At 52.9% G+C, this 22,992-nt stretch overlaps 2 protein-coding genes across 5 annotated transcripts in view; one reads left to right on the top strand and one right to left on the bottom strand.

Annotated features, from left to right (window-relative positions):
* Nucleotides 1–6,273, top strand: LOC147110728 (telomere length regulation protein TEL2 homolog). Its single transcript, XM_086000979.1, has 5 exons — nucleotides 1–121; nucleotides 1,441–1,540; nucleotides 3,343–3,407; nucleotides 4,320–4,435; nucleotides 5,447–6,273. Exons 2-5 carry the CDS (start codon nucleotides 1,481–1,483, stop codon nucleotides 5,548–5,550), a joined length of 345 nt encoding a protein of 114 aa, XP_085857105.1. The 5' UTR covers nucleotides 1–121; nucleotides 1,441–1,480; the 3' UTR covers nucleotides 5,551–6,273.
* Nucleotides 6,274–8,194: 1,921 nt separating this feature from the next.
* LOC147110729 (SEC14-like protein 5) overlaps nucleotides 8,195–22,992 on the bottom strand; it is a 35,491-nt gene continuing 20,693 nt past the window's right edge. For 3 of the 4 annotated variants that reach the window (XM_086000981.1, XM_086000982.1, XM_086000980.1), the window contains 9 exons: nucleotides 21,794–21,983; nucleotides 20,964–21,052; nucleotides 19,236–19,306; nucleotides 17,939–18,110; nucleotides 16,082–16,216; nucleotides 15,591–15,728; nucleotides 14,481–14,729; nucleotides 12,931–13,106; nucleotides 8,195–12,235 (listed from right to left, as the gene is read on the bottom strand). In XM_086000981.1, coding sequence (XP_085857107.1) covers nucleotides 12,130–12,235; nucleotides 12,931–13,106; nucleotides 14,481–14,729; nucleotides 15,591–15,728; nucleotides 16,082–16,216; nucleotides 17,939–18,110; nucleotides 19,236–19,306; nucleotides 20,964–21,052; nucleotides 21,794–21,983 — 1,326 coding nt within the window. In that variant the 3' untranslated portion in view covers nucleotides 8,195–12,129. The remainder of the gene's footprint in view (nucleotides 12,236–12,930; nucleotides 13,107–14,480; nucleotides 14,730–15,590; nucleotides 15,729–16,081; nucleotides 16,217–17,938; nucleotides 18,111–19,235; nucleotides 19,307–20,963; nucleotides 21,053–21,793; nucleotides 21,984–22,992) is intronic. The other variant, XM_086000983.1, reaches the window with a different exon arrangement.

A 22,992-nucleotide genomic window follows, 5' to 3' on the forward strand; every position in this document is an offset into this window, starting at 1 on the left:
CGGATAATCTGACTGCTCCTCTTTCTCAGGGAGCGTCGAGACCAGAACCTCAGGCCACTCCTAACAGACTGGGCCCAGTAGCGGGATATTTCTTCTTCCCTCTAATCAAGAATTATGACAGGTAATGACTTTCAGTAACATTTCTATCTGTGAATCTTTGCAAGAATTTGTGTGTATCTCTGTTCATAATTTTCTTTTTAATTTGTTATCTCACCAATCACAATCCCCAAAACTGACCAGTCACATTCTGGAAAAAATTACTTACAGCCACCAAATAAACCTTGTCCCCAATCAGCTCATTCCAGCTGCCCCAACAAGAACAGCAACAACTCGAGTGCGTGAAACATAGAAGAACATCTCAGGGTAATTAACGGAATGAACGGCAAACTGGCAAAGCAGAGTTCAGTAGATGGGATGGGAAGCTCAGCTGGAGGTGGGCTCCAAGGGAGCCCAGACAGTGGGAATAAGGAGATCGCTCTACCATCAATGGTGGAGCAAAGAGCGGGAGAATAGGCAAGAATCAGAGGAGCAGAGCACTCCAAATGGCCCTGATTAGTCTGCACTCCACCCCCAGGCCCACCTGTTAGACCCACCTGTTAGACTCAGGCCCTGCTCCTCGCTACCTCAAACCCACAGCTTCCCTGTGACCGGCCCCAGGCCCACATTGATGATATTACAGGCCAGGGTTTACTGCTCCTCAGTGAAGGCCCTGACACTCTCTGATCCTCACCTCTGATTCTCAAGTCCCGCTGCTTTATCCCCGCAGGCCTCTCTCCCTGCTTTATCCCCCAGGCCTCTCTCCCTGCTTTATCCCCCAGGCCTCTCTCCCTGCTTTATCCCCCAGGCCTCTCTCCCTGCTTTATCACCCAGGCCTCTCTCCCTGCTTTATCCCCCAGGCCTCTCTCCCTGCTTTATCCCCCAGGCCTCACTCCCTGCTTTATCCCCCAGGCCTCACTCCCTGCTTTATCCCCCAGGCCTCACTCCCTGCTTTATCCCCCAGGCCTCACTCCCTGCTTTATCCCCCAGGCCTCACTCCCTGCTTTATCCCCCAGGCCTCACTCCCTGCTTTATCCCCCAGGCCTCACTCCCTGCTTTATCCCCCAGGTCTCTCTCCCTGCTTTATCCCCCAGGCCTCACTCCCTGCTTTATCCCCCAGGCCTCACTCCCTGCTTTATCCCCCAGGCCTCACTCCCTGCTTTATCCCCCAGGTCTCTCTCCCTGCTTTATCCCCAGGCCTCTCTCCCTGCTTTATCCCCCAGGCCTCACTCCCTGCTTTATCCCCCAGGCCTCACTCCCTGCTTTATCCCCCAGGCCTCACTCCCTGCTTTATCCCCCAGGTCTCTCTCCCTGCTTTATCCCCAGGCCTCTCTCCCTGCTTTATCCCCCAGGCCTCTCTCCCTGCTTTATCCCCCAGGCCTCACTCCCTGCTTTATCCCCCAGGCCTCAGACACCGTTTGACTTCCTTGGTGAACAGCCTCTGATGATGGGACGTCTGATTCACACGTTGGCGATTCTGATGTACTTTTCTGTGAACATCCCAGTGAGTAGCAGGGCTGAAAGTGGGGTGGGGGGGAATGTCGGGGGTGTCGGGGGGGGGGAATGTGAGGGTGTTGGGTGGGGGGGAATGTGAGGGTGTCGGGGGGGAGAGTGTGAGGGTGTCGGGGGGGGGGAATGTGAGGGTGTCGGGGGGGAGAGTGTGAGGGTGTCGGGGGGGAGAGTGTGAGGGTGTCGGGGGGGAGAGTGTGAGGGTGTCGGGGGGGAGAGTGTGAGGGTGTCGGGGGGGAGAGTGTGAGGGTGTCGGGGGGGAGAGTGTGAGGGTGTCGGGGGGGGGAAGAGTGTGAGGGTGTCGGGGGGGAGAGTGAGGGTGTCGGGGGGGGGAGAGTGTGAGGGTGTCGGGGGGGGGAGAGTGTGAGGGTGTCGGGGGGGCAGAGTGTGAGGGTGTCGGGGGGGGAGAGTGTGAGAGTGTCGGGGGGGGAGAGTGTGAGGGTGTCGGGGAGAGTGTGAGGGTGTCGGGGGGGGGAGAGTGTGAGGTGTCGGGGGGGAGAGTGTGAGGGTGTCGGGGGTGGGGGGGGAGGGTGTCGGGGGTGGGGGGGAGAGTGTGAGGGTGTCGGGGGGGGAGAGTGTGAGGGTGTCGGGGGGGGAGAGTGTGAGGGTGTCGGGGGGGGGAGAGTGTGAGGGTGTCTGGGAGAGTGTGAGGATGTCGGGGAGAGTGTGAGGGTGTCGGGGGGGGAGAGTGTGAGGGTGTCGGGGGTGGGGGGGGAGTGTGAGGGTGTCGGGGGTGGGGGGGGAGTGTGAGGGTGTCGGGGGGGGGAGTGTGAGGGTGTCGGGGGGGGAGAGTGTGAGGGTGTTGGGGGGGGTAGTGTGAGGGTGTCGGGGGGGAGAGTGTGAGGGTGTCGGTGGGGGGGAGAGTGTGAGGGTGTCGGGGAGAGTGTGAGGGTGTCGGGGAGAGTGTAAGGGTGTCGGGGGGGAGAGTGTGAGGGTGTCGGGGAGAGTGTAAGGGTGTCGGGGGGGAGAGTGTGAGGATGTCGGGGGGAGAGTGTGAGGGTGTCGGGGGGGGGAGAGTGTGAGGGTGTCGGGGGGGGGAGAGTGTGAGGGTGTCTGGGAGAGTGTGAGGATGTCGGGGAGAGTGTGAGGGTGTCGGGGGGGGAGAGTGTGAGGGTGTCGGGGGTGGGGGGGGAGTGTGAGGGTGTCGGGGGTGGGGGGGGAGTGTGAGGGTGTCGGGGGGGGGAGTGTGAGGGTGTCGGGGGGGGAGAGTGTGAGGGTGTTGGGGGGGGTAGTGTGAGGGTGTCGGGGGGGAGAGTGTGAGGGTGTCGGTGGGGGGGAGAGTGTGAGGGTGTCGGGGAGAGTGTGAGGGTGTCGGGGAGAGTGTAAGGGTGTCGGGGGGGAGAGTGTGAGGGTGTCGGGGAGAGTGTAAGGGTGTCGGGGGGGAGAGTGTGAGGATGTCGGGGGGAGAGTGTGAGGGTGTCGGGGGGGGGAGAGTGTGAGGGTGTCGGGGGGGGGAGAGTGTGAGGGTGTCGGGGGGGGAGAGTGTGAGGGTGTCGGGGGGGGAGAGTGTGAGGGTGTCGGGGGGGGCGGAGTGTGAGGGTGTTGGGTGGGGGGGGGGAGAGTGTGAGGGTGTCGGGGTTGGGGGAGGTGCCGGCGGGCAAGGCATTTTCCTCTTTCCCGAGCCCAGGAGACACTGCAGCCGATTTTGCTGCCGCCACTCCCTGCCGCCTGTACTCGTGCGATTCACTGACCGCGGAGCAGTGACCGCCCGGAGACCTCCCAAATCTCGGAGGAGCTGGGCTCAGTGTGTTTCTATAAATCAGTTTCTAAAAGGCCTGTATATTCATCCTCTCCTAGATCGCCATCCACATGGGAAAGGCTCTGTTGGATTTCACCTGGGCTGTTCGGTACCACACAGACGCGTAAGTAGCAGCTCCAACGCCTGTGGCCTCGGAGTTAACCCCTTCCTTCCTGCCGCTCGAAGGCCTGTAGCCTGTGTCCTTGGCGTTAACCCCTTCCCTCCTGCCACTCGAAGGCCTGTAGCCTGTGTCTTCGGAGTTAACCCCTTCCCTCCTGCCACGCGAAGGCCTGTAGCCTGTGTCCTCGGGGTTATCCTCTTCCCTCCTGTAATTGTGATTCTACAGTTGATGCTTTGGTGCCTTTTCATTTTTTGCCACTGCATCCTTTCGCCAGTTGCTCTCTCTGATTTTCTCCGCTTGCCTGCTCTCGAGTCCCCGCTCTCCTCACGCAAGGTCACTGTTTATGTGTGAGCCGCACCTAGGGGTATGAGCAAGATATTGAACCATGGTGGGGCATTGCAGTCACGATGCTGCTCCAGCAGTCAGTTGGAGTTTGACGGGTCTGGGCAGTTCAGTACAATCGATTGCTTGCTGGGGGGGTTGCTTCATGGATATTGGGGTTGGATGGTGCACAGTTACAGTGGGGTGCCGAGAGCGCGCTCTTATGGGAGGGGAGGGGGGTTCCTGGTCCCATCGATGGTGAGGGTACCTGGGAGCAGGGAAAGGAACGGCATCTCCGACAGTGCAGTGCTCCCTCAGTGGGAACGTCAGCCTGGATTATATGCTCGAGTCCCTGGATCTGTGACCACATCACCTGGAGCCTCTGCCTGTGTCTCCCCGCTCTTCAAGCTGCTTTGGCCACCCATGGGTGGGGGTTGTGGGGGGAAGTGCAGGGTCAGTGTGTGGGATAGATTAGCTGCTCCGCGTTTGGTCACTGTAGCACTGCCCTGATGGTTTGGGCTGTGGGCTTTCTGGTCAGTTGCCTTCGGGGGAGGGGATCTAACCAACTCTCAGTCTCTCTCGATGCTCCCACAGGTATGTGCGGCAGGGGACACTGTTTGCTGTCTCCTCGGTGTTGCTGAGCGTGCCCAGCGACAGCCTCCTGACAGAAGTCCCAGATGAACTCCTGGAAGTGAGATCCTGGCTTGCAGGTGAGTCCTTGTTGGAGTTACAAGTGGTACATCGCCTGGGTAACACTGCAGGTTGGACACTGGCCTTCCCGCTCAGGGACTTGGTGTCAAACCCAGCCCACATCTACTGGATGTGAATAGGTTGGGCATTCTCAATCCACGTTCTAGTGGGAACGGAACAGACCATAAAGCTGGACCTCAGCTAGTACAAAATTCAGAGACAGAGGACGGCTGGTGAGTAAACATGTAAAGACTGAATCGTCACAAGCACCTTCAGATTCCCCCCCCTCTTTGCATCACATAATAATAGCGCCTTGTGCAGGAGACCATCGGTCCCTCGAACCATCCACACATTCTGGGGCTGGTCAGCTTTGCTCAGTGGGTAGCACTGTCGCTTCTGAGTCAGAAGCTCACGGGTTCAAGCCCCACTCCAGGGACTTGAGGACAAAATCTAGGCTGACAATCCCAGTGCGATACTGAGGGAGTGCTGCACTGTTGGAGGGGCAGTACTGAGGGAGTGCTGCACTGTCAGAGGGGCAGTACTGAGGGAGCATTGCACTGTTGGAGGTGCCGTCTTTTGGATGAGATGTTAAACCGAGGACATGTCTGCCTATTGGATGAACGGTGTAACCGCCCTTGGAAGGCGTTGCTCTGGGGATTGGAGATCTCCTGAGGCAGTTAGGGGAGAATCCAAACAATTATCTCCCTGCAGGTGTGCAGGCCCTCAGCCTGTCTCGCCTTTGTCTCAGGTGGTCCAGCAGGCAACAAGGGTAGGAGGCCTAACAAGCTAAGTGCTGCCTTACAGGTCCCCAATGAAATGGGCTTCAGGCCTGAGGTGACTGCAGCAGTGGCTGGATTTGCTCCCTCCATACCCCAATTCTGGCCACAGGCTTCTGCTGAGGGCCAGGCCTGCCTCTGGGGAACGAGCAGTGGGGTGTGAGCTGTACCCTGAGTGCTCCGGATTCCACTGTGTACAGCACTGTCTGACTCCCATTGCTGCAGCCTTGCCTTACGCTGTCGCTCTCTCGCCAGATGTCGCTGAGAATGATCCGGATGAAGATTGCCGCAGGTCGGCTCTGCAAAGCCTGCTCTTATTGGAAAACCTCAAGAAGAAACTTGGTGTCTTTCCGGAATAAATGGGTCTGTCCAGCCCAGAGATCCAGAGGAAGCGGAGAGTTCTGGCCCAGTCCCTTCCATCAGCAATCTTGGAAACTGCAAAGGACGATTCCTTGTAATCAGCTCACTGCGAACTGGAGTGTGAGGCACCGTCGGAGCCTGGGCTGGGACAGGTAGCGAGTAAATGCATCTGTTGTTGTTTGGGCCGGTGAAAGATTCAGGTGGTGTGACGGAGGGGAAGGGAGACCAGTAACAGACTATCTATCCTCAGAGGCTGACGTGGGTGGGAGAAGCTGTCTGAACCCAGAGTAATTTGTTCTCCCATGTTCAAAAGCAGTTACAGAGCAGTTGGGTTGAGGGGTCAGTGCAGTGTTAAACTGTCAATAGAAAAGTGGATCATGGTCTCACAATCCCCTAACATACGTGTGTATATTTGAGAACCTGTTAATTGTCAGTGACCTGGAAGGGGGTGCGGAGTCCCAGGTTTGCTCCTCCTGTGCTGAGTTGGTGTATCTCCCCTGCGGGAAGGGCTCACATTTGGCCTAGGTTAGCAAAATTGGCCAGTTAAGCTCTATGTTCTTCCAGCACCAACCCATCCCCCACCAGGAATATTTTCCTGTAACAGAAACTAAAAGCTGGCACCAGGGCCCAATCTGCTTTTAGTTTCTGTTACAGGAAAATATTCCTGGTGCTGATTCCACAGTCAGGGTTTCTTGCATTTTCCGAATAAAAGATTTTTCTCACTTGCCTGTTGGGAGTTTTGTTGTACAGCCAGGGATAGCAAATAGCCCCATTCTCTCTCTCTCTACAGTAAAGCTGTGTAACTATCCCTTTACCAGTGTTGGGTTTGGTCTTACTACAGCCTTGAGCTTCCCTTCCACCACCTCCCATCTCGCTTGAAGCCACACAAGCCCTGACGAGGCGTCGAGCCCAGTCAGGCCGGGGTGAGGGTCGCGGGGTGACAAACCCGGTCAGGCCGGGGTGTCAAACCCAGTCAGGCTGGGGTGAGGGGAGCGGGGAGTCAAACCCGGTCAGGCTGGAGTGACAAACCCGGTCAGGCCGGGGTGAGGGGAGCGAGGTGTCAAACCCGGTCAGGCCGGGGTGAGGGGAGAGGGGTGTCAAACCCGGTCAGGCTGGGGTGAGGGGAGCGAGGTGCCAAACCCGGTCAGGCCGGAGTGAGGGGAGAGGGGTGTCAAACCCGGTCAGGCTGGGGTGAGGGGAGCGAGGTGTCAAACCCGGTCAGGCCGGGGAGAGGGGTGTCAAACCCGGTCAGGCCGGGGTGAGGGGAGCGAGGTGTCAAACCCGGTCAGGCCAGAGTGAGGGGAGAGGGGTGTCAAACCCGGTCAGGCTGGGGTGAGGGGAGCGAGGTGTCAAACCCGGTCAGGCCGGGGTGAGGGGAGAGGGGTGTCAAACCCGGTCAGGCCGGGGTGAGGGGAGCGAGGTGTCAAACCCGGTCAGGCCGGGGTGAGGGGAGCGGGGTGTCAAACCCGGTCAGGCTGGGGTGAGGGGAGAGGGGTGTCAAACCCGGTCAGGCCGGGGTGAGGGGAGCGAGGTGTCAAACCCGGTCAGGCCGGGGTGAGGGGAGCGGGGTGTCAAACCCGGTCAGGCCGGGGTGAGGGGAGAGGGGTGTCAAACCCAGTCAGGCTGGGGTGATGGGAGCAGAGTGTCAAACCCAGTCAGGCCGGGGTGAGGGGAGCGAGGTGTCAAACCCGGTCAGGCCGGGGTGAGGGGAGCGGGGTGTCAAACCCGGTCAGGCCGGGGTGAGGGGAGCGAGGTGTCAAACCCGGTCAGGCCGGGGTAAGGGGAGAGGGGTGTCAAACTCGGTCAGGCTGGGGTGAGGGGAGTCAAACCCGGTCAGGCCGGGGTGAGGGGAGCGAGGTGTCAAACCCGGTCAGGCTGGGGTGAGGGGAGAGGGGTGTCAAACTCGGTCAGGCTGGGGTGAGGGGAGTCAAACCCGGTCAGGCCGGGGTGAGGGGAGCGGGGTGTCAAACCCGGTCAGGCCGGGGTGAGGGGAGCAGCGTGTCAAACCCGGTCAGGCCGGGGTGAGGGGAGCGGGGTGTCAAACGCGGTCAGGCCGGGGTGAGGGGAGCAAGGTGTCAAACCCGGTCAGGCCGGGGTGAGGGGAGAGGGGTGTCAAACCCAGTCAGGCCGGAGTGAGGGGAGCGAGGTGTCAAACCCGGTCAGGCTGGGGTGAGGGGAGCGGGGTGTCAAACCCGGTCAGGCCGGGGTGAGGGGTGTCAAACCCGGTCAGGCCGGGGTGAGGGGAGTGGGGCGCCAGGTGAGGGGAGTGGAGTATCAAACCCGGTCAGGCCGGGGTGAGGGGAGCTAAGCCCAACCAGGGAGCCGGCAGCTTTCGTGTACCTGCCAAGATGGCCATTCTTATGTAAATTTTAACAGCGAATGGCAGCAGGCTATTCGGCTGTGGGGGATTTCACAGCTGTGCCCAGACCTGTTCCCTACTCGGCATCAACTTCACCTGGGGCACAGAGGCTAGTTATAGCCTCCCCCTCCGGCCCAGACCCCCAACCACAGTCCTGAGCTGTAGCTCGCTCGCCGGCTGTGTTCTCGCTCTGGCGTTGCTCCTTGTGTTTTTGGATGACTGACTGGACTGCATTCTTCTGCTGGTTTTTTTTCTCCTCTCATTTAAACAAACAATGAACAGTGTTCCAGAAACACACAAGTATTTATTTCCATCTTTACAAAAGTAACAGTGCTTGTCAGTTTTAAGGAATTATAAAGCCCTTTCTCCTTCCAGTTAGTTCTCAAGGTACGGTGACATTATTCAAATTAATGGGAAATACGAGCCCAGCCTGCAACCCTTAGAACAGGGCTGGGATCCAGTGTCACTTGTTACAGGAGCGGTTTGTTATGGGAGCTATTACCTTACAGACGGGGCTCTCCGCGGTCAAAGAACCTGCAAGTGTCACTCGCCCAGCAGCTGAAGCGGTTCGTGTTTTACCCTGTGACTCAGTAGAAAATATGGAGGGGAATCAGAGACTCCTTTTGTTTTGAATTTTGTGCTCATCAAGGTGATAGGAACCCTTTCCACATAGATAACCCTGTGCCAACATCAATCACTCCCAGGGCAGGTACACCACAGGTTAAATACAGAGTAAAGCTCCATCTACACTGTCCCATCAAACACTCCCGGGGCAGATACAGCACGGGTTAGATATAAAGTAAAGCTCCCTCTACACTATCCCATCAAACACTCCCAGGGCAGGTACAGCACGGGTTAGATACAGAGTAAAGCTCCCTCTACATTGTCCCATCAAACACTCCCAGGGCAGGTACAGCACGGGTTAGATAGAGTAAAGCGCCCTCTACACTGTCCCATCAAACACTCCCAGGGCAGGTACAGCACGGGTTAGATACAGAGTAAAGCTCCCTCTACACTATCCCATCAATCACTCTCAGGGCAGGTACAGCACGGGTTAGATACAGAGTAAAGCTCCCTCTACACTGTCCCATCAAACACTCCCAGGGCAGGTACAGCACGGGTTAGATACAGAGTAAAGCTCCCTCACCCCTCTCCCATAATCTGCTTCAGACCCAATCTCGGAATCGAGGCCTCTGAGTGAGACCAACAATGTCAGTACAGCTATGTAATGTGCTCTCGGTCACTAGGAACTGGGCCTAACCTGATTTCACACACAAACCCATACAGGCAGCAGACTGAGGAGCTTTCAGCCCAGGAGCTGGCTGAATCATGGTCAGATGTAACGGCCAGTGTTTAACCCACAGTAACACCCAGTCCCTCGGGCAGGGAGTTTAAAGGATGGGTGGGAAGCTTCATCTTTGGCAGTGACTTGAGCTGTAATACGGTCTAAAGCTGCAAACCATGGCTGAAAAGTCATAACAATGGTTATAATGAACACCCTCAAACATACTGCACCTGACAGGAAGGAGCAGTGACAGTGTCCCATTCATGTACATGTCACCTGTCAGGAACAGGCGGTCCCAGGTGAGCAGCAGGTTTGAGTCTTTCACAATGCTGATCCATTATTTTATAACAAGTGGCGACTATTCCATCACACTCCTGACTTGTGCCTTGTAGATAGTGGAGAGGCTTTGGGAAGTCAGGAGGTGAGCCACTTGCTGCAGAATACCCAGCCTCTGACCTCTAATAGCCCCAGCGCTGTCAGACAATATAAAGGGGAGACTGCAAGCTTCACATGGAGATCAACACAGACTCATGTAATGTAGCTCCTGAACAAGGAAGATTTTAACACCACTATATACACCTATATTAAAATTGTACAGTACTTCACAATTAATAAAACTATCTGGTAATTCCTATAAATAAAACCTCCAGTTACTTTACAGTAGTTTAAAGTTTCAAACGTGTTAATTCCCGAGGTTTAAATGTGTTAATTCTAACACCAGGTAAATACATAGAAAAATGTGCACATCAAAAATATAGTTTGCCAGAGGCTCCTGTTCCACTGCGTACACCAGCCTTGAGCGTACAGAGTGCGGGGACAGGAATCAGTCTCACAGGGGTGTCCAAAGGGTCTCGAACCCTGGAGTCCGGGGGTCACATATGAACATTGAACTCCTGTTGCAGCAATCTCAAGTTGTTGATAAGAACAGATCTTGCTATTCTGATTATGGGTTTCATCCAATGAGGCAATGGAGCTAAAATCAGCCCCTTCCGAAATTCTGCCCCAATAGGTCAAATACAAGCTGGGTTCGAGGGCCACCGATTGGACACCCCTGCTCTATGATGCAGGCTGAAATTGTGTCTTTACTAACACTGGTAAATATAGGAATTATTGCTGGTTTCTACCATAAAAGCCCTTAAAAAGTGGGGACTCATCAGTAAACTGGGAAGAGGTATCAAAGCACTCCAGTATTATCACACTTAGCACTGCTTCTCATTATTGCGAGAGTTCACAGTGATGGATTTGCGGCCATCAGGACAGTCATAGACTGGGGAGCGGCAGGAGGTATGATCCTTACCTTGCTGACTAAACGGGTGCTGTGTGTGGGTGAGCAGCTGCACAGCTCGATCCTGGGTATGTCAACACAGAAGCTTCGAAGAGAGTTATTATCAGAAGTTCTACAGCACCCAACATGGGTCTGGTTGTTGTATCCCTGGAGCAAGAGGTCAACCAGCCGTGGCAGGAGGAGGATGTTCAAGATTTCTAAAATCCTCAGCAGAGAATCGAACCTTGGGTGTTAATGAAGCTAAAAGGACTTTTACTTCTCCTTTCCCCACCCCCACCAGTGCCAGCAGTGTCTCTGGTAACTAGGGACCCCAATCAAATGAATGTAACGCTCTCGAGTAGCAGTACGCCCTTGGAGGTGTAACCGTCCTCAGTGGGATTTGGCCCTGTGTGTGTAACAGCTCCCGATCATAAGGTTTAATAATATGATCTGTGCTCAGACTTGGGAAACCAGTTATGGATTTTAAAATCCGTCTAATCGTAAATCAGGAGGAAGAGGACTGTGTGTCTGGGTGAGGGGTATGAGAGAGATTGGTACCTTTCAAAGGGAACTGGACCAATTAATGTGGTGGAGGGCTAAGGAAAGGCAATTGCAGTTTAGTGTGGCTAAGTCTAGGACAATGTTTACAGATTTGGGAAACACAGACCTCGATGAATGAGCAGGGTTTTGAAATGGAACAGTAACTGATACACCATCAGCGCTCTCCCTACAGAGAGAGTAACTAATACACCATCAGCTCTCTCTGTACAGACAGGCACCACAGACACTTAGGAAACAAGTGATCCTAACTTTGCATAGATTATCCGTGAGGTCCCATCTGGAGTACTGTATGCAGTCTTGCACACACGACCTGCAAAAGGACATTGGTGTGATGGAGAAAGATCAGGGAAGAGCAATCTGGATAACTTTGGGACTCTCAGAATTGAACTGGTTTCTACCGGGGAAAATAAAATTGACGGGAACCTGGTGTAAGCAGGTTAATTCAGCATGGACAGTGAGCCCAGAACTGCAGAGCACAAGGATAAAATTAATCGGCATCAAGCAAGTTCTGAATTAGAAGAAAATTCCTCCCAGCAAAAGCAGTTAAAGAACTGGGTGAGTGTCCATTAGGACAGAAGTGATAACTAGAAGCATCAGTACAGATATAGACAATCAAACACAGTGTGATTTCCAACCTGCAGGGGTCACAGAGAGGTGACTGCCCTGGACAGAAGCCATTCAACAATGTACAAAGTTATGCGGTTTGATGCTCTGAAGTTTTGCTCAATGGGGAGAATTTTTCCTCGGGAGACTGAATGGGCTGAGAGGAGCCCATGTGATGGAGCACACTGTACGTGAGCCAGGGGAAGACTGGGCTAAAGGGCCCTTCTGTCTGAACGACAATGTTCACGGCTGTGCGTTCGACACACAACCTAAGGAGATCAAACAAGTGAGGCATGTCCTCTCCATACAATACATCAGACATCGAATCTTGATAAATACTGCATGGTTTCCCATGACATTATTGCACTGAAGTGAGAAGAGTGATGGGCTGGCGTTCGACCAGTGCCCAGGCTGATAGGAGCAGCCCATCGTTGCACCTGGTCCTGAGGCAGTTGCAGTTCCCTGGTTCAGTGGCTCGCGGCAATGTTTCGCAGTCCAAGAGCTTCCTATCTGGAAATGAGTGAGCTGCTGTGGGACTGGCTGGAGGAGGTGGTGCCAGCACTGAGCTGTGAGAATCCACTGTGGCAGGACTCCAGGCTAGTCATGGATCCCCTGCAAAGAGAAAGCAATTGTTACATCACCCAGGGACACCATGCTCCTCATCACATCTCTGCGGAAGGCTGTTGCCAGGCTACCTTCCGCAGTTACCCCACAGTAACCCGAGTCATAGAAACAGAAGGAGGCCATTCAGCCCCTCGAGCATGTTCTGCCATTCAGTAAGATCATGGCTGATCTGTATCTTAACTCCATCCACCTACCTTGGCTCCATATCCTTTTATGCCCTTGTCATCAGTCTTGCTGCACCAGTCTAGACCATGAGCCTCGGCAGGCTATTCGGGCATGGAAGACATCACTGTCCTGACGTCTGCATACACGCCCTTCCAGCAGGAGTCACTGGAGGGCGATCAGCGACACTGCAGCCGCTGTGATCTGCTGCTCAGGCCGAGAATCGGGCCTGGAGACTTCTGTCCTTGTGGCTCGGGGACCATCCCAATATAATTTTCTGCATTAAAAACACTGTCCTCCAAGGTGACGTGACAACACACACTAAAAGGTTAAGTCTGGCTCAGCCTTTTTACTGAGAAACGATCCAATCAGCAGATTTTACCAGTTCAGGACCCTGCTGCTGCTTCTCTCTGTTTAATGTTGGGATGCCTTGGTTAAAACAGGACAGTTGTGAGGGGGGTGCCGGGGGCTGGAAGGGGCAATGCTCATGTGTCAGCTGAAGGCAGAGGAGAGATACCCACCTGAAATCCTCAGACGCCAGCACCTCAGTGTAGAACATGATTTTGCACTTGTGGGAGGAGACTTGTAAAGAAGCCAGTACGTCATCGACACGAGGGAGGTTGGAGGAACACGACCAGGGACTGTGCATCTTCCACTGCAAGATGTAGATCCCGGGCCAGCGAGTCACGTGCGAGCCCTGGAGACAGAAAGCATTTGATCCGGAGATCCCTAAACTGACAGGATTAGCAAAATCACCCTCCAACTGATGGAGATTATAAACACAGTAACAAACTACTTGTTCTAAAAGGTATTCTTCACACTGCCTCCGCATGCCAGGCGTGGTTCAGGGGGTAGCACTCTCATCTCGAAGTCAGGAGGTTGTGGATTCAGGCCCCACTCCAGAGACTTGAGCACAAAATCCAGGCCTACACTCCAGTGCAGTGCAAGGGAGAGACTAGAAAGGGGCAGTGAGGGGCGGGATAGAAAGGGGCAGGGAGGGGGGGATAGATAGGGGCAGGGAGGGGGGGATAGATAGGGGCAGGGAGGGGGGGATAGATAGGGGCAGTGAGGGGGGGATAGATAGGGGCAGTGAGGGGGGGATAGATAGGGGCAGTGAGGGGGGGGATAGCTAGGGGCAGTGAGGGGGGGATAGATAGGGGCAGTGAGGGGGGGATAGGTAGGGGCAGTGAGGGGGGGATAGGTAGGGGCAGTGAGGGGGGGATAGGTAGGGGCAGTGAGGGGGGATAGATGGGGCAGGGAGGGGAGAGAAGTGCAGGGAGGGGGGATTGAGAGGGGTGGAGGGCGAGGGAGAGAATGAGAGGGGTAAAATGCTCTGGAATTCCCCCTCTATCTCTCCTTCCTCTTTAAGATGCTCCTTAAAACCTACCTCTTTGACCCAGCTTCAGGTCTCCCCTCCTAATATCTCCTTTTTTGGCTTGCCATCCATTTATTCAATTACATCTCTGTGAAGCACCTTGGGATGTTTTTCTATATTAAAAGCATTACATAAATACAACTTGTTGCTCTTGAAAAGTAGCGCTTAGCCTGAAAGGAAACCGAGCTCCTTGGAGTGATCCACTCTTTGGAAACTGAAGAGTTTAAATATTCATGAGAAAATGATCAGTGGGAATTCATCCAATACTTAAGGAAATGAGAAAAGTAATTGGAGTCATGGGTGGAATTATTCAGTTCATTAAATCCTGGGGTACTGTATGAGGAGAATGGAAAATAGTTCCAATTATAGAACAATTACAGTCATGGACTATGTTTAATCTGTAGCCTGGAATACAACACTGAATTTTGTGCTCATCAAGGTGACAGATTTTAACAGCAGAAAACTGAACACTTTCTGTAAAGGGCACCCAGTGTCAGTATCAAACACTCCCAGGGCAGGTACAGCACGGGTTAGATACAGAGTAAAGCTCCCTCTACACTGTCCCATCAAACACTCCCGGGGCAGGTACAGCACAGAACATAAGAATTCAGGAAGTTCTCAGTCTACACTGTTAAACACAACGTCACTAGTTTTACTGAAGTGCGAGAGAGCTGCTGTACAGCCCTTGTAACAGACCTGGACACTCTCTCCATCCCGACAGATGAGTGGTGATTCTACCGAGCTGTAGTCCACCCCCAGCACCCAGCTCTTCTCTATCAGCTGCACATTGTTCCCGCTGGGGAGGGGAACCAGCAGGCTGGCTGAGTCCTTGCGATTGACCTGAGGCACCCGCTTGGAATGGAAGATGTTAAACACCACGTCACTCTTTAGAATATCAAAGTCCCAGGTGATGACGGACGAGGCCTCCAGGATCTCAATCGCTTTCTGCAAAACAAGGCAAAATAGATTGAAAGCCAGGCCCGGGGGAAAACCACAGCTGGGGTAAAGAAACAGTCCCGTGTGAACAGGGTCAGACCAACCTGGGGAAATGGATGAATGATTCACGGCATTTGCTGTACAGGTATAGAGTTCCTAATCATTCTGCAGGGTAAGATGATTCACTACGTAACTGGAATTACTGTTTATTCACCAGGTTGAGAGTTATTCTGTAACTGTGTGGAGTTACTGTTTATTCAGCAGGGTAAGGATTAATCACTCTGTAACTGTATGGAGTTACTGTTTATTCAGCAGGGTAAGGATTAATCACTTTGTAACTGTATGGAGTTACTGTTTATTCAGCAGGGTAAGGATTAATCACTGTAACTGTGTGGAGTTACTGTTTATTCAGCAGGGTAAGGATTAATCACTTTGTAACTGTATGGAGTTACTGTTTATTCAGCAGGGTAAGGATTAATCACTCTGTAACTGTATGGAGTTACTGTTTATTCAGCAGGGTAAGGATTAATCACTCTGTAACTGTATGGAGTTACTGTTTATTCAGCAGGGTAAGGATTAATCACTTTGTAACTGTATGGAGTTACTGTTTATTCAGCAGGGTAAGGATTAATCACTCTGTAACTGTGTGGAGTTGCTGTTTATTCAGCAGGGTAAGGATTAATCACTGTAACTGTGTGGAGTTGTTTATTCAGCAAGGTAAGGATTAATCACTCTGTAACTGTGTGGAGTTGCTGTTTATTCAGCAGGGTAAGGATTATTCACCATGTAACTGTGGAGTTACTGTTTATTCAGCGGAGTTAATTACGAGACAGAATCACAAGCTATGCACTGTTAATGGTGACTCAGTACCTCGTGTGGGGCTCCTTTGAAGATGTTGGCTGACTGATAAATGGTTTCAGTCCAGAGTTTGATGTGATCTGCGTTTTCCAGCATTTCCTCCGTCTGGTACAAGGATTTGGGAACCATTCCTCCTTCTGGGATATTGCACTGTAAACAGAAACATAGCAATGGCCATGATTGACAAAATATCACAATAAACATCCCCTTCCCACAGCCCATGTACACTCTCCCCTATCATGGACTCTACTCACCTATTTTGCAGCTGCTCCAACCCAGAACAAAATGAAATTATTTTAAGGGTGGCAGCTGTTGAGAGGTTTCCACGGTTACCACATTACTGTCACAGAGCGTTTTGTAACATCCCTTACACAGCTTGAACTGCACTGCCCCGCTCACCACCCCCCGCGCTGCCCTCCCCCTCCCCCTCCCCTCGTACTGCACTGACCCCTCGCGCTGCACTCACTGACTGACCCTCCACACCAGCAGCCCCGGACTCGTACCAGGCAGTCTCCACCCAGGAAATCAGGAACAACATCTTTATCGATGTAATCGACGAGCCCCCCAGTGCCCTGGTAGTTATTGCCACTGTAGATGAGGAATTTCTGACGGGTGTTTTCGTTGATGAATGGACTGACCTGAAGAACACAAAGAAAACGAGAGGTATGTCAGGCTGTCTGTCTCGTACAAGGGCATCCACCCAAACTCACACAGCTCAGGGTGGTCCAGGCAGGTCTGCCTTTATTCATTCTCGGGATATGGGCGTCACTGGCAAGGCCGGCATTTATTGCCCATCCCTAGCCGCCCTAAGTTTGATACAACTGAGCGGCTTGCTAGGCCACGTCAGAGGGCAGTTAAATGTCAACCTCGCTGGTGTGAGTCACATATAGGCCCAGTCCGGGTAAGGACGGCAGGTTTCCTTCCAGAAAGGACATTAGTGAACCAGCTGGGTTTTTACAACAATCCAACAGCTTCGTGGTCACTTTTACTGATACCAGCTTTTTATTGGCAGATTTTTTAAACTGAATTCAATATTATCAAACTGGCACGGTGGGATTTGAACTCACGTTCTCTGGATTACTAGTCCAGTAAAATAGAACCACTACACTATTGTACCCACCTGTCAGGAGCTGGTGACACTAACACAGCATTTAACCCAATAGAAGAGCAGCTTGAAGTGTACAGACCAGAGGGTCTCGGGTTTGGTCCCTGGTCCGTGTGAGGTAAGCTGTTCTCAGAAAATGCCGCTGGTCCAGGGAGGGGAAAAAGGAGCCAAGGGTCCCGTTCTTGCCCAGTGACTGTTGCTGGTAAGTGGGCATGTGTGGATGGAGAGTGAAGATAGCTTTTGTCTGTGATTGTTCCGCAGTCCAACTGCCCACCATCTGGGCTCTAAAGAATGGTCAGTTGTTGGAGGTACCGGGGGTCCCAGGCAGAGTGGGCAGCATGAGCTGTGGGATAAAACTGAGAAAAGGACATAGAAACATAGGAGCAGGAGTAGGCCATTCGGCCCCTCGAGCCTGCTCCGCCATTCAATGCGATCATGGCTGATCATCTAAATTCAGTACCCGGTCCCTGCTTTCTCCCCATACCCCTTGATCCCTTTAGCCTTAAGAAATATATCCAACTCCTTCTTGAATATATTTAATGAATTGGCCTCTACTGCCTTCTGTGGTAGAGAATTCCACAGGTTCACCACTCTCTGGGTAAAGAAATTCCTCCTCATTTCTGTCCTAAATGGCCTACCCCTTATCCTTAGACTGTGACCCCCTGGTTCTAGACTCCCTGACCATCGGGAACATCCTTCCTGCATCTAGTCTGTCCAGTCCTGTTAGAATTTTATAAGTTTCAATGAGATCCCCTCTCATTCTTCTAAACTCCAGCGAGTACAAGCCCAATCGACCCAATCTCTCCTCATACGTCATTCCTGCCATCCCAGGTATCAGCCTGGTGAATCTTCGCTGAACTCCTTCCATGGCAAGAACATCCTTCCTCAGATAAGGCGACCAAAACTGCACACAATACTCAAGATGTGATTCACCAAGGCCCTGTACAACTGCAGCAAGACATCCTTGTTCCTGTACTCAAACCTCTCGCTACGAAGGCCAACATACCATTTGCCTTCTTAACCGCCTGCTGCACCTGCATGCTTACCTTCAGCGACTGGTGCACAAGGACACCCAGGTCTCGTTGCACTTCCCCTTCTCCCAATCTATTGCCATTCAGATAATAATCTGCCTTCCTGTTTTTGCCACCAAAGTGGATAACCTCACATTTATTCACGTTATATTGCATCTGCCATGCTTCTGCCCAATCACCCAACCTGTCCAAATCATCAGGACCAGCGTCAGTTTGTGACTCACCAGCGTCCAGAGGACAGGGAAGACCCTGGGTGCCCTGAGGATTAGCAGCCTGCCCAGCGTCTCTGGGTAGTTCGCTTCCACCACCTCGATGATCCTCAGCAACGCTTTCACCCCCGGCCGCCACAGGTGCCTCATGTTTAGCCCTTCCAGGTCAACCAGGCAGGTCCACGATCTACCCATTCAATCAGAAACCAGAGTTACTCACTCACCCGGCACTCACAGGCAACAGCACATCAACAATTGGGAGGTTGACATGACAAGTCAAGAATTCATCCATTGCAGCTAATTGTGCAGATCTTCATGGCTCTGCTTCAACCACCCAGGCTCCTGGCCTTGCCCCTGCTCCCCCCCGGCTCCACCCACTATCCCAGCTCCTCCCGGCTCAGCCCCACCCCCACAGTGCCAGCCCCTCCTGGCTCATGCCCCACCCCCACTGTCCCAGCCCCTCCCAGCTCTGCCCCACCCCCACTGTCCCAGACCCTCCCGGCTCTGCCCCCACTGTCCCAGACCCTCCCGGCTCTGCCCCCACTGTTCCGGGCCTTCCCAGCTCTCTCCCCTCCCCCCAACCCCACTGTCCCAGCCCCTCCCAACTTTTCCCCCACCCCCGGCTGTGCCCCCACTGTCCCAGACCCTCCCGGCTCTGCCCCCACTGTCCCAGCCCCTCCCGGCTCTGCCCCCCCACTGTTCCAGGCCTTCCCAGCTCTCCCTGCCCCCACCCCCACTGTCCCAGCCCCTCCCAACTCTTCCCCCACCCCCGGCTCTGCCCCCTAGTTCCAGGCCTTCCCAGCTCTCCCTCCCCACCACTGTCCCAGCCCCTCCCAACTCTTCCCCCACCCCCGGCTCTGCCCCCTAGTTCCAGGCCTTCCCAGCTCTCCCTCCCCACCACTGTCCCAGCCCCTCCCAACTCTTCCCCCACCCCCGGCTCTGCACCCACTGTCCCAGCCCCTCAGGGCTCAGAGGAACCTCCCACCCGTCTCCCCGGCCTTGGTGAATTGTGCCCACAATCAGTCCCCATTGAGCTGCACCAGCTCCCCTATATTTACACTCACCGAGCACCCCCCTCCTGTTCTCTCGTATAACTGACTCAAAACTTTATATCCTTGGAAGAAAGAAAGGGAAAGAGAGAGTGAGCGGGTGACTGAGCGAGAGAAAGGTGAGTGAGTGAGTGAGCAAACGAGTGAGAGAAAGTCTGTGGAACTGTATCCCAGCAAGAGGCAGTGCTTTCAGGAGCAATGGGGGGAGGGGTAATCGAAAGGGGTAGAGAGAGGAAGTGGGAGGTGTACAATACTTCACTGACGTGATTGGGCGGCCAAATGCTTTGGTGTTCTCTTCACATCTCTTCTGCCCATCCTCGTTGATTGACAGAACCTGGAAAGAGAAGGAGAGCTGTTAGCAAATGGCTGTCAGCTGCAAAGCGAGTGCTGAGGTTTCAGGGCCCGACCTGACCTGACCCCAGGAACCGCCTGTGACCGAGCCCGCAGCCCAGAGCTGCAGTTTGGTGAGTCTGACCCATTCTCGCTGATCTGCGCAATGACACCAAAAAAAAACCATCTTACGGTACATGTTTCTCTGGCCACAGGAGTCAGAGGGGATGAAGCCACAATTAACACACTGACCAGATAGAGACCCTTAATCACCCTCCTCCCCTCCATAAACAACAACATCAACTTGTATTTATACAGCGTCTTTAACTTCACAAGAGCATTATCAAACAAAATTTGACACCGAGCCACATAAGGACATATTAGGACAGGTGACAGGTAGGTTTTAAGGAGCATCTTAAAGGAGGACAGTGGTGGAGAGGCAGAGAGCTTTAGGGAGGGATTTCCAGAGCTCAGGGCCTTAGCAGCTGAATGATGGAGTGATGGAAGTGGGGAATGCGCAAGAGGCCAGAATTGGAGGATTGTAGATCTGGAGGAGGTCTCCAGCGGCTTTGCTTCTCCCAGTCATGGGAGCTTGCAAGATCACATTTCGTTGTTCATGTACTTGTGCAATGACAATAAAGTTGAATTATTATTAGATAGGGAGGTGGGGGGGAGGCCATGGAAGGATATGAACACAAGGATGAGAATTTTAAATTCGACACATTGCCAGTCCAGGAGCCAGTGTAGGTCAGTGAGCACAGGGGTTGATGGGTGAACAGGACTTGGTGCGAGTTAGGATACGGGCAGCAGAGTTTTGGATGAGCTCAAGTTTACGGAGGGTGCAAGATGGAAGGCCGGCCAGGAGTGCATCGTAATAGTCAAGTCTGGACACATTCAGAGATCCTGCTCACTAATGTTGAATTCTGAACCAGAGCCAGAGAGAGGAGCTGAATGTTTAATTGAAGAAAGAAGTAAAGAAATCTTCACATGAAGTCGGGTCTGGCGGTATAGTGGCCATGTTACTGGACTAATAATCCAGACAATGTAAGTTCAAATCCCATCATAAACTTTCTTTCAGTTTAAAAAAAATGTCTAGTCAGTGATTTCTATTGGCCTTGGAGGGGGTGCAGCGCAGATTCACCAGAATGATACCGGGACTAAAAAGGTTAAATTGAGGACAGGTTGCGGAGACTAGGCTTGTATTCCCTCGAGTTTAGAAGATTAAGGGGTGATCTAATCGAGGTGTTTAAGATGATTAAAGTAGTTGATTGGGTAGATAGGGAGAAACTATTTCCTCTGGTAGGGGAGTCCAGAACGAGGTGGAATAACCTTAAAATTAGAGCTAGACCGTTCAGGAGTGATGTCAGGAAGCACTTCTTCACACAAAGTTAATGGAAATCTGAAACTCTCTCTTCAAAACAGCTGTTGAGGCTGGGGATCAATTGAAAATTTCAAAACGGAGATTGATAGATTTTTGTTAGGCGAGGGTATTAAGGGTCACGGAACCAAGGCGGGTAAATGGAGTCAAGATACAGATCAGCCATGATCTAACTGAATGGCGGAACAGACTGGAGGGGCGGAATAGCCTCCTCCTGCTCCTGGCCGAGGATTATCAAGCACTCGGGGCTGAGTATCACTCACTGACCGCCTGGTTTACTCACGTGTCGTAGAATTGCCTCCTCCCCCAGAGCTTTCAGCAGCCCCTTAGTGTCCATCTGTCCCAGGCGCAGGATGTACAGTGGCCGGCCATCTTGGTCAAGGAAAGAGAAGGAAAATCAAGATTTGTGTTCAAAGTTGCAGCCCCAGTGCAAGATCCCCAAAACTGACCAGTTTGTCACTGGCTGCTCACCAATACCCCTCGGTGTTACCCAAGCAGGGTGTGCCAGCCGCAAGGTATCTGCAGGCCATGGCACGATCTTATAGACGGTAGGTGAGTTAATGGGAACCAGTGATGCCGGTCACTATGGTCTCCTTTAGCTCGATCGCTTGTGGGGGTCAGAGAGGAATTGCCCATGGTTTTTTCCTACATTGGTCTATGGCATTTCCCCCATTTTTGCCAATTCCAGGAGTTTGCATGACTGGCGGAGGCTGCACGATATTGCGATAGGACAGGCTTGACGGACCGTACTGGTCTACTGCTGTCCTTCTCGCATTCTCATATAATGAAAGCTACACCTTTCAATGAAACACACTGCACACATAAGCGCTTACAGTTCAACACTGAGCAGTCACACCACACATGTGCAAACCCACACTGGGAGCTGTGGGCCAGTTCAGGTGATGTGGGATCCTCAGGGATAGATCAAGAGACTTGTGTGTTACACCAACCCCTGAACAGCTGTACAGGAAGGCAGGGACTGTCTGGAGCCCCGATCTCCCCGGGACTGTCTGGAGTGTGGTTCAAACCCTGCACCTTCTGCCCTAGAGGCGGGAGCGGTCCCACTGAGCCAAAGGCTGGCTCCCAGTTAAAGTAATTAACCTGAAGGATTACCTCTGTCGTGATAATGCCAGCCTCCTGTATAATACTCGACCAGCGCCTTTGGTGGTCTCCACATCTCGAGGATATAGTCCACCTGGTATTGTTTGCGCCAGGTGAGTGACTGACACATGATCTCTCGCGCCTTGTCAATATTAAAATCCCGAGCCCGCAGGAAACGTAAAATGTGTTCATCTTTGGGAATCTGGAAAATACAACAGTGTCTTTTTAAACACTACTTTCACACGCACGCACACACAGCGGTTGTGATGAAATATATTCCATTCATCACTGCCTGTTTTCTGTGTCTTCTAACTGCCTGCTTTCTGTGTCTTTTCCCTTCCCCCAGTCCTCATGTATTATGCATTGGAATGTGCTGGAACTGGTTGTGTGCAGGGCTCCGCCCATACCTGGCTCCTTTGTAATCTAACTTCAGTCCGGCATCAGCCTCCTGAAGGTAGACATCTCTCTATTTTACGTGTTATGTTCTGAGTTAATAAAAGCCTTACTTTTGTTCTGCTAACTTCGAGTCTCGGAATAATTGAGGCACATCAGCGGTTATACCAGTGCCTGGTGCTCGCACTCCAACACTACTTATACCAGTCCACACAGCCACACACTCACAGAATCATGGAAAGTTACAGCACGTTAGGAGGCCATTTCGGCCCATTGTGTCTGCGCCGGCCAACAAAGAGCTATCCAGCCTAATCCCATGTCCCAGCTCTTGGTCCGTAGCCCTGCAGGTTACAGCCTCCCAAGTGCACATCCAAGTACTTCTTAAATGTGGTTAGGGTTCCTGCCTCTACCACCCTTTCAGGCAGTGAGTTCCAGACCCCCACAACCCTCTGGGTGAAGAAATTTCCCCTCAAATCCCCTCTAAACCTTCCCCGATTACTTTAAATCTGTGCCCCCTGGTTTTTGACCCCTCTGCTAAGGGAAATAGGTCCTTTCTATCCACTTTATCTATACTCCTCAATAAGGTCTACCCTCAGCCTCCTCTGTTCCAAGGAAAACAGACCCAGCCTATCCAGTCTTTCCTCATAGCTAAGATTCTCTACTCCCAGCAACATCCTTGTAAATCTCCTCTGTACCCTCTCTAGTGCAATCACATCTTTCCTGCGGTGACCAGAACTGCACGCAGTACTCTAGCTGAGGCCTAACTAGTGTTTTATACAGTTGAAGCATAACCTCCCCCCCCCGCTCTTGTATTCTAT

Source organism: Somniosus microcephalus, chromosome 11, assembly GCF_052327205.1.
Source record: "Somniosus microcephalus isolate GS21.2 chromosome 11, FLI_Smic_1.0, whole genome shotgun sequence".
NCBI lineage: Eukaryota > Metazoa > Chordata > Chondrichthyes > Squaliformes > Somniosidae > Somniosus > Somniosus microcephalus.

Coding starts and splice junctions, on each gene's coding strand:
- LOC147110728 (XM_086000979.1), top strand. CDS start 1,481: ATGATGGGACGTCTGATTCACACGTTGGCGATTCTGATGTACTTTTCT. Junction 3,408..4,319: donor GTTCGGTACCACACAGACGC/GTAAGTAGCAGC, acceptor ATGCTCCCACAG/GTATGTGCGGCAGGGGACAC. Junction 4,436..5,446: donor AGTGAGATCCTGGCTTGCAG/GTGAGTCCTTGT, acceptor CTCTCTCGCCAG/ATGTCGCTGAGAATGATCCG.